The sequence below is a fragment of the Sinocyclocheilus rhinocerous genome, unplaced genomic scaffold (genome assembly GCF_001515625.1).
Source record: "Sinocyclocheilus rhinocerous isolate Xijiao unplaced genomic scaffold, SAMN03320098_v1.1 scaffold1, whole genome shotgun sequence".
NCBI lineage: Eukaryota > Metazoa > Chordata > Actinopteri > Cypriniformes > Cyprinidae > Sinocyclocheilus > Sinocyclocheilus rhinocerous.
The window spans coordinates 1,060,311-1,070,390 of NW_015638974.1; the positions used below are offsets into that span (position 1 = coordinate 1,060,311).

Genomic DNA, 10,080 nt, shown 5'->3' on the forward strand with positions numbered 1-10,080 from the left:
ACTCTCGCTGTCCGACCCGACACCACAAATCACAGACCTCACACTCCGAACAATAATGCACCTGTTCTCCATCTGGAAAAATCACACTCGCCTCCTGTTATAACAGATGATGTGGGGATTTATTCTGAAAGACCTTGTCTCGATTGGCCCCTTGTTGCACTCCAAGAAGGTGTAAGCCAATCACAAAACTCAATCTCAGACACCTTTAGAGCAAAACCAGCATCTCCTTCCTTGGTTCCACAATGGGGGCCACCAGAGGAATCCAAACAGGATGGACATGAACACGTACCATCCGCAGACCAGAACACTCAAAATGAGTCCATTTCACAGTTTAAAATCACTACTCTGAGTATTTTACAATGTTCTACCGTAGCAGATGTGGATTTAATGGACGCTCGAGACTCTGAAATGACCGATAACTCAGTAGAAAGAAGTCTTGAAGAGCAGTCAAGCTCTCTCACATCCTTCCAGGGCTCCTTCATGGAGTCCAAAACCTTCACCATTTGGAAAAACCTCAGCTCCCAGAATCCCGCAGTGCTCATTGAGAGCTTGCAGCCCGAGCTGGTAGTGGGTCTTACCACAGGTGGGAGCAGTCTCACAGACTATGCTCATGACTCGCTGCCCTACACCATGTGGTCCGAATCGGGGTTCCAACAAGAAAAGTTCCCTGATTCCCCAAACTCTTCATCATGCACTCAGACCTGGACCAACCTGGAGCCCATTCCCATGCAGTGCTCTGGTGCAGACATGGCTCCAAACGCACCCCCGGATCTGAAGCAGCAGAACGTGGAGTTGGAACCAGCTAAAGCTTGTGTGCTCGGTGAGCAGGCAGGCTCTCAGGAACCTCAGGAGGAAGAGTTCAAAGGTCAGGAGTATTACGAATGTGCGAAGTCAGAGCATGATGGGTCTGTGAGCGACTCTGATTGGTGTGAATCAGGAGATAAAGGTGCTGACAGCAGCAGTGAATCCAGTGAGGAGAATGCCATGAGTGACCCTGAGTATGTGGAAACGGGCCTGGAGCCTGGGGAAGTCTGTACAGTGAGTTCTGGTGCTACACCATGACAAGCAGTACATCCTATTCTATATAGTTCTGAACTTCCGTCACAATCAGCATTTGACCGGGGTGACAAGACATTTTGCTGATCACTTGGTTTCCAGTTTAATCATCTGATACTGGATGAACTTGTCTGCAGTAAAATCAAATTTTTTTCCTGAATGTTAAATAACAAATGTGTTCTGATTGGCTTTTGTTTTGCTATGTCATTTTTCTTTTAGATAAACAAAACTTAACTAAACCTAAAGTAAATTTTGCATAAAAAATTTAAGCAACTCAAATCACATATGCAAAAAAACATAGACACCTGGTGGGCTTAAAAACATGTTTTTTTTGTTGTTTTTTTGTAATTTCACATAATTTTCATATTTATTGTTTTTTTTAATTATGTATATTTGGTTATTTATGTTATGTTTATTTATATTTAATCTATAGAAAGTTCAAACAGAACAATACAATTTCTTTTGTAACAATGTGAGTCTTTACTGTGACTTGATCAGTTTAATGCATCCTTGCTGAATAAAAGTATCAATTAAATTTTTTTCAATCTTACTGACCACAAACTTTTGAATGGTATTGTATATTAATTTACACCTGTTGTGAATCCAGTGAAAATTTCTTTACACTACACCTAAATCAGAGCACTCACATAATTGCTGTTCACACCTTAACACCTTGTTAACGAAGCTTAACGATGCCAAAGCATTAATAAATGTTCACACACTATATATGAAGAGTTTATTTGCAAAAACAGATAACTCAGTTTTTAGTTATTTTTTTACCTAATCAAAATAACTTAACTGCAGTTTGATTGAGATTAATTGGAATGCACAATGAAAAAACACGTTTTCTGTTTCTGTTTCTGCCAATGAACTCTTCATATACACACACACATGCACAATGAAGGTTGCAACAGTATTTTATGTTTTTGGAAAGTGTATCTCTCTCACTGACCGCCTCTTTGTCTCTCTTATTTTTGCTCTCACAGTATCATATGCAAACTGTTAAGAAGACAACCAAGAGCTGGCGTCACCCCCTCAGAAAGCCCACGGCAAGAGCAGTGCCAAGTGCTGTGAAACAGCAGGCTGCCAGCGATGATGGTGAATGTTTAACCGCTTTCATTTTATTATGAGCAATAAACTTACAATTAGGAATAGGTATTATAAGAAGAATGTACACATGCAGACTGACATCGTTGGCTCTTGTGTCCTGCTGTTTTTCAGTGTCTCAAACCGTGCACACATGCGCTTTTAAGAAGCTGCGTCAGGTTATAATTAATCATACATGACGGCCTTAGAGTAAATATTTATTCGTGTGTGTGACTCAGAGACTATGGAGGAGTGTGCGACTAAAGAAGAGGAGCCGGAAACTGAGGAATGGGCAAAGCCTTTAGTGCATCTGTGGCAACACAGAAAAGCTCATCTTCAGTATGAACGAGAGTACAACACGACTGCAGCTAAAAGCGCTCCACACTGTGCTGTCTGCACCCTTTTCATGCCATACTGTCAGGTAACTGATGTAGACAGATACTATGTACTGATTTGTGCATATGTGCTTTGTGACACACGCATAATTCAGACTCTTGTTTTTGCTCTCACAGCCTGATAATTTAGATGAGAGAAGGCACGATGTCTTGACGAGTACTGCCACAGAGTCTCAGGGGTCATGTTCTCAGGAGGCAAGCTTGACATCACGACCTCTGATCCCTGAAATTTGCTTTGCGTACCAGGAGGGCCCATGTCCCTTGAACACACTGCTGGAGGAGGATGGATCCAGTCCTCTTGTGGCCTGCAATAGCTGCTGTGTTCAAGTTCATGCCAGTACGTCACTGAGATCTCTCAACAACACACATAACACATGAAAAAAACCCAAATATGATGATTGCTTGGCAGTGGACCCCCTTTATAAAATATTACTAAAAACTGAATATTAAATTACAATGCCATTCAAATTTTTTTAATGATTTTTAAAGAAGTCTTTTATTTATTAATACTCTATTTAATACTTTTGTGGTGATAGGTTTTTTTTTTTTTCAAGATTCTTAAAATTCAAAAAGTTCAAAAGAACAGAACTTCTTCAAAACAGAAATATTCTGTAATAATGTGAAAGTCATTACTCTCACTTTTGATCAATTTAATACATCCTTGCTAAATAAAGTGTTAATTTCTTTTTAAAAAAACCTTATTAAATTTAAAACCTTAAATATTTTAATATATTAAGTTATACATATATTAATTATTTAATAATTAATAATTTAATAATTATGAAATATTAATTTCCTGTATAAAGAACCATTTGTACTATATGACAAAAATATTGGTCATTGATTTACTTTTTCTTTTTTTGTTTGACTATGATTTTAACCTATATTAAACTTAAATTAATTACTAAATTAAATAATTGGCTTTTGAATTGCCATTCTACTTAATCTAATTATTATAATATTATTTGAAAAACTTTACTTTGTATTAAATAGATGATAATATTTTTCTGCTCACCATGTTAGATGTATAAGCTGGAGGGGAAACATTTTTATTTCTTTTTGTTTTTTTTTGTTTTTTTGTATCCTGCTTTTTACAATAAATATTGTTACAAATCAATTTTAAAATAGGGCTGTTAATATAATAAAATTGTTGCAACTAATCTCATGATTTCTGACCTTTTAGAAAGCATAATTGAGTAAATGTATTAATACATTTAAAAATGTATATCTTAAGTAAACACACAAAAAAACATAGCTTGGCGTAATGGAGAATATAACAGTTTGGTTTGATTGGTCCACAGGTTGCTACGGTGTTGCTGCTCATGATGTCGGCCCAGTGTGGACATGTGACCGATGTGTGAGCGGAGACCTGGCAGCTGTACGTAATAATTCAAACATTCACAGTTTTCTGCATCAGCATTATTTATGGACTACTTACATGTTTGCTTGCCTTTTTAAAAATGTTTGACTGTGTCTGTTTGTGTGTTATATACCAGGGATGCTCTTTGTGTAACCTGAGGGGAGGTGCGTTAAAAAGAACCTCAGATGACAGGTAATCTCCTGATTGAGTATGTTGTTGTTTTTAACACACATTCTCCGGTATTTCAAATAAGAGTTCGGTCAGGCTAGTGTTCTTAGTAATAGTGAATGCTTCAAGTGGTTCATATATTATGCATTCTATAGATGGGCGCATGTGATGTGTGCTGTGGGTCTCCCTGAGGTGAAGTTCATTGATGTGGTGAAGAGAGCTCCTATTGACATCAGTGCTATACCTGTTCAGAGATATAAACTGGTGAGTAATAAACACACACACACACACACACACACACTCGTAGACAGTAGAAATTGCAAAACAAGTGCAAAAGTCTTAACAGCCCATCAAAGCTGAGCAATTTAATGTCTTTTGACACACTAATGAAGTACTAAAACTAAAATGAATGTGTCTTACACTGCTCTTTTATTCTATTATGTGTTATCATCTGTGTACTCTATCGTTCTCTCTCTCTCGCTCTCTCTGTAGAAGTGTATATATTGCCGGAACAGGATAAAGAGGCTGTCTGGCGCGTGTATTCAGTGCTCATGTGGTCGTTGCCCAACCTCTTTCCATGTCACCTGTGCACACGCAGCTGGAGTTCCCATGGAGCCTGATGATTGGCCGTATGTGGTTTTCATCACCTGTCACAGGCACCAGTCACGGAGCTACAGTGCTGTGCGTATATTTTAATAAGTTGTGTTTAACCATCAAACAAAAAACAAGAACACCATATCATACTCTATGAATAGATATTTTTCAAAATAGTTTTTTTCAAAAAAGGCTTGTTTTAAACAAAAATTACAAATAAAAAATATTAAAATGGATTTTGATTGTGTTTTTTTTTTCAGGGTTATACCATTTGACATTTGAAAACCTTGCCATCTCATAAAAGTCTCATAAAGACACTTACTGACCTTGATATAGACTACAGTCATGGGATTCTACAGGGGTCCTGACTTTGCTATGCATTTCTGTTTTATGGTGGTCTCGTCACGTGACAAACTGACTTACATTATAGTTAGTTACTGTGATTTCATTTTAAAGATTTTGTCTTTTTAAAAAATGATACCAAACTTCTTGTACTACCCTTCAAAAGTTTGAGGTAGGTAAGTTTTTAAAGAAAGAATTATCTAATGCTCATCAAGGTTGCATTAACTTACAAAAAAAAAACCAATAAAAAAATTCATATTGTGAAATATTGCAGTTTAAAATAACTGTTTTCTTTTTGAATATATTTTAAAATGTAGTTTATTCCAGTAATCTCAAAGCTGAATTTTCAGCATCATTACTCCAGTCTTCAGTGTCACATGATCTGTCAGAAATCATTCTAATATGCTGATTTGCTGCTCAATAACCATTTGTTGAAAACTTAATATTTTTGTGGAAATTGCAATTAAATGTTTTTTTTTCAGGATTATTTGCTGAATAGAAAGTCTTCACGGTCACTTAAAAAAAATCTCGCTGACCCTAAACTTTTGAACAGTAGTGTAAGCACAACTTTTTGACTTTAATAAACATCTGAAAACTTTGAAAAGTGGCATGTCAATGACTATATGAATTGCATGTAATTTTGTTTTTCAATTAATAAAAATCCAGACAGAGAAAATGTCATACAATTGACCCATTATCATCAACATTTTTTTCTCCCCCCCAGAAATTGAAAGTCAGCAAAAGTGAATTAGAAGTGGGCCAGACGGTGATCTCCAAACACAAAAATCTTCGTTACTACAGCTCACGTGTTACGCAGGTCACGGCCCAAACATTCTATGAGGTCATGTTCGATGATGGCTCATTCAGCAATGATACATTCCCTGAAGACATTGTGGTGAGTGTTTCTATCACTGCTAGCCATTAGTTGTTCTAATGAATATCCTGTGGCGTGTTTGCAGTAAACTGAAGCATGAAAATGTCATACAAAAAATACAGTATATGCTTACAAAGTTGTCAGCCTCTTATTTTTCACAAAGTTCGGTGTATATAAGCACTATGTTTTTAGTTTGGCATTCGGACATCTGAGAGAAATCAGGTTTTTTTTTTACCCCGCAGAGCAGAGATTGTTCCCAGCTTGGGCCTCCTGAAGTGGGGGAGGCTGTTCAGGTGAAGTGGCCCGATGGACTTTTTTATGGAGCCAAGTACCTTGGCTCTAACACTTCATATATGTACCAGGTAAACACACACTCATAGTCATATTCTCTCAAGTACTGCTGCTTTACTGCTACCCTAATAATCAGCCATGGTTTGTCCTGTGTTCTTGTTTGTAGGTGGAATTTGAAGATGGATCCCAAGTATTGGCGAAGAGGGAGGACATTTACACACTGGATGAAGACCTGCCCAAAAAGGTCAAAGGTCGTTTGGTGAGTTCTCACTTCCCGAACTTTCTTTAAAAGGCTCATTCACCCAAAAATGAAAACTCTTTTCATCGTTTATTCACTCTTACGTCATTCCAAATCAATTAGACTCTTTGTCTTCAGAACACAAATAAAGATATTTTTATATTTCTCTTCAGAATTTTTAGTATTCTCTTCAGAAGACTTGGATTAAACCGCTCGATTCATGAGAAGAACTCGTACGACTAAGTTTGAAAATTGTGATTTCTTGGTCTTTCAATGGACAAAAATGATGAGAAAATATTAAAAATACCTTTATTTGTGTTCCGAAGATGAATGAAAGACGTTTGGAACGATATGAGGGTAAGGAAAATATTTTTTTTAGTTTTAGGTGAACTATCCCTTTAATACCTTCTACTCAAAATATTATATATGTTGGTTGAATGCGACTGCGGTCGGCGAATACTTGACCTTTTGTGGTTTTCTTCAAGAGTGTTGTTTTGTATATGTGTGCTTTGCAGTCCACGGCGTCCAGCATGCGTTTCCAGGATGCGTTCTTCACCACACAAGGTGAAAGGAAAAGGCGACGCACACCGAATTCTCGCTTCCAGACGGATTATATCGCACATATAAGCCCTCGAACCTTCGCCAGGATCTCAGAGACACACAGTAAAGCCAACTAATGGAGGAATGCAGAGCCCTTAAATAACAAGGGGGGTTTGAAGATTGTAAATCAGCGAGATCATGATTTTTAAAAGTGACAGAAATACTGTGGTCTCATATGTCAGGGACAAGAATGTTTTTCTAAATTAGAAGATTTTCCTGTTATATTTCAGAGGTTTTTCTAGCCTCAAATGATATTCTGTAGCATCGTAATCTTGTAATTTCCTCCCCAACACTGCTGAGATTAATTTCACCTGCATGCTTGTTTTGTAAATGATTTGTCTTGTGTCATGCACCATTCCTAGTCACTGACACTATTAGCATTGAGCTTAAAATGGTATAAATGCCAAATAAAAAAAAGTTGCTACTGATGTCCAGCAAAGCACATGTCACCTTTTACTTTAAATCTCCATCTTTTTATTTATTTGGGCTTTTTTTTTTTTTCTTTTCTATGTGGTGCTTACAGCTGTTGAAAAGATTAAAGAGATGTTTGCTTTGTGATCTGTGCCTTGACCTCAGTTGATGAAATGCTTTACACTTTATTTTTTATTTATATAGCTGATATGGATTTATGCAAATCTACTGAATATAGCTCACAATATCAATAGGATAGGTTTTTTGTTTTTTGTTTTTTTGATGATCTTGCATGATCGGGTGCCAGATGTGGTTTTCGAGTCAACAATTCACTGATTACTGAACTGGGTGTTTCAACCAATGAGTGAGCTGATACCAGAGTGAAGGGGTTGCCCTGGAATGATATGATAAGAAAAAGTTACTTTAATTTAATATACAGATTACGAATAAAATTTTATTGTATATTATTAACGTCTAATAAAGAGTTAGTTTTATAAACAACATTTTATTAAAATTTGCAAATACCTCTTTCAGCCAAAATATATATTTTTTTATGTAAACTATATTTATGCTCTATTATAGATATACAATATTATTATATAATAATATTTATAATATCTTTGTTTTCTTTTTATTATACAATTAACAAAAGCAAAAAAGGCCTCTAACACTAGCTTGCTCTATTCTTTTTCTATTCTATCTGTTTTGCTTTTATTTATTATATGATTTTTTTTAAAAACTTGTTAGGTGTACTGCATTAAGCTAACTGTGACTTGTTATAGCACTTGCATATCATTGCTCTTTTGTTGATTTTGATTGCTTCCATTGTCCTCATTTGTAAGTCGCTTTGGATAAAAGTGTCTGCTAAATGTAAATGTAAATAACTTTGTAATATATGAGCTGAATCGGCTACTATGGACTCATAAAATTGCAGCAAAAAAAAAAAAAACGATGTGTCTGCATATAGTTTTATTGGAAAGTTTTAGATTATCTACTTACTAGGGGTGTAACGATTCACTCGTTTTCTCGATGCATCGATTACAAACCCCGACGATGCAATGCATCGATCTGAAACATGTATTTTTGAATCGTGAATCGCCGATTTCGGAAAGTAATCGATTAAAAAAGCTAAGAATCGAATGAATCGCGATTTCTATAGCGATTCAATGCTTTCAAAATATATACACATTAAATTACTACAAGCAGGAATTAATGGAGACCTTGAACAGTGTTCGTGCCTGGCATCTCTACTTCACGCGCTCCACTATTTACCGCCTGTGACTGTCACAGGATTGCGCTCGCGCTCTGTTCGTCTCACTGGCACATTTTTTTGAGCAGCTGATGTGTGATCTGATCTCTTAGTACTTGTTCTTAGTACTTGTCTTGTAATCGTTACAAAAGATTTATATTTCAAATAAATGCTGAGAACTTTTCTAAGCAGGCCAATAAGAGACTAAAAACTAAAACTCTTCCTTTTATTATACAAATGTGTCTTTAAAATGTTGACATTTTATAAATCTTATCTGAGATTAGATAAAAACAATATATAGACACGGGTTTGCGGGTTCACAGAAAACATCGCCCCCTAGCAGTGAACCATTGACATTTCGAAGCATTTCGAAACAGTTATGATGTAATGAAGCCCCGTTTGCTGAAATCACATGCACCCATCACAGTCACAGTATGCACCCATCATGATAATATGGTATTTATTGATTTATCTCATTTTAAACTGTATAGTATATTACTTTATGTTGATCGCTAGCACTTGAAAATCTCCTAATCCAAAGGTTGAAGACCAGTTCCAAAGTACTGAGGAGCAGGGACACAGCAACTGAAGTGTTACTGAGATACATACTCATGCTTGTCATAATTACGGCCTTAAATAAGGCACTTTATGCTAGATAGCTTCAGATGAAGTGTCCCTGCAAACAGTGTGCTGGAAGCCATTCTGAACGAAAGTGTCCTCTAAATGTCAAATGGACAATTATCTCTTTGATGCAGAATAAGTTTGATGAGCTGGATGCAGAATTGCTGAGCAGGCAGGTGAACAAGTTTGCCAAACATGTCAGCCAGCTGGAGAAAGGACTACCAAAAAACAACGTGGTGCCCTGTCTCAAAGAGAACGAGGAGAGCATGCGAGAAAAGGTGGGGGAGGTTGGCTAGTGTGTCATTGCTCTTCAACCATGAAAAAAATGCTGGGTTAAATACAACCCAGTGCTGGGTAAAATAGGGACAAGTGCAGCCTCATCTGAGGAAGTGTTTTGATGCAATATCCCAGCTGGAGTTCGCCCTGCTTACCCCTGGAGAGGGCGAGACTGGTCACAAAATACAGTACACTAATGACATCTTAACCATGGTGTCACCTGAAGGAGAAAATGTGAATTTTCTTCTTTTCTTTTCTTTTCTTTTCTTTTTGTATAAGACAAATTCAATACCAATAGGGTCAGTGTACCTTTGGCTACTTTGTTTGGTAACACTTTATTTTAAGGACCAGTTCTCACTATTAACTAATTGCTTATTAGCATGCATATTACTAGCATATTGGCTGTTTATTAGTACTTATAAAGTTCATATTAATGAATGATTCTGCATGAGCATATTTTAGATCTCCATACCTAAACTTAACAACTACCTTACTAACTATTAATAAGCAGCAAATTAG

General features: G+C 36.5%; 1 protein-coding gene and 1 pseudogene across 1 annotated transcript in view; both read left to right on the forward strand.

Annotated features, from left to right (window-relative positions):
* LOC107750465 (lysine-specific demethylase 4C-like) overlaps positions 1-7,674 on the forward strand; it is a 16,648-nt gene extending 8,974 nt beyond the window's left edge. Inside the window, exons 11-22 of the mRNA XM_016565834.1 lie at positions 602-1,038; positions 2,043-2,154; positions 2,382-2,563; positions 2,655-2,874; positions 3,839-3,915; positions 4,034-4,089; positions 4,221-4,329; positions 4,558-4,746; positions 5,726-5,896; positions 6,118-6,237; positions 6,333-6,425; positions 6,920-7,674. Coding sequence (XP_016421320.1) covers positions 602-1,038; positions 2,043-2,154; positions 2,382-2,563; positions 2,655-2,874; positions 3,839-3,915; positions 4,034-4,089; positions 4,221-4,329; positions 4,558-4,746; positions 5,726-5,896; positions 6,118-6,237; positions 6,333-6,425; positions 6,920-7,081 — 1,928 coding nt within the window. The 3' untranslated portion in view covers positions 7,082-7,674. The remainder of the gene's footprint in view (positions 1-601; positions 1,039-2,042; positions 2,155-2,381; positions 2,564-2,654; positions 2,875-3,838; positions 3,916-4,033; positions 4,090-4,220; positions 4,330-4,557; positions 4,747-5,725; positions 5,897-6,117; positions 6,238-6,332; positions 6,426-6,919) is intronic.
* Positions 7,675-9,329: 1,655 nt separating this feature from the next.
* LOC107750466 (dynein heavy chain 6, axonemal-like) overlaps positions 9,330-10,080 on the forward strand; it is a 51,010-nt pseudogene continuing 50,259 nt past the window's right edge.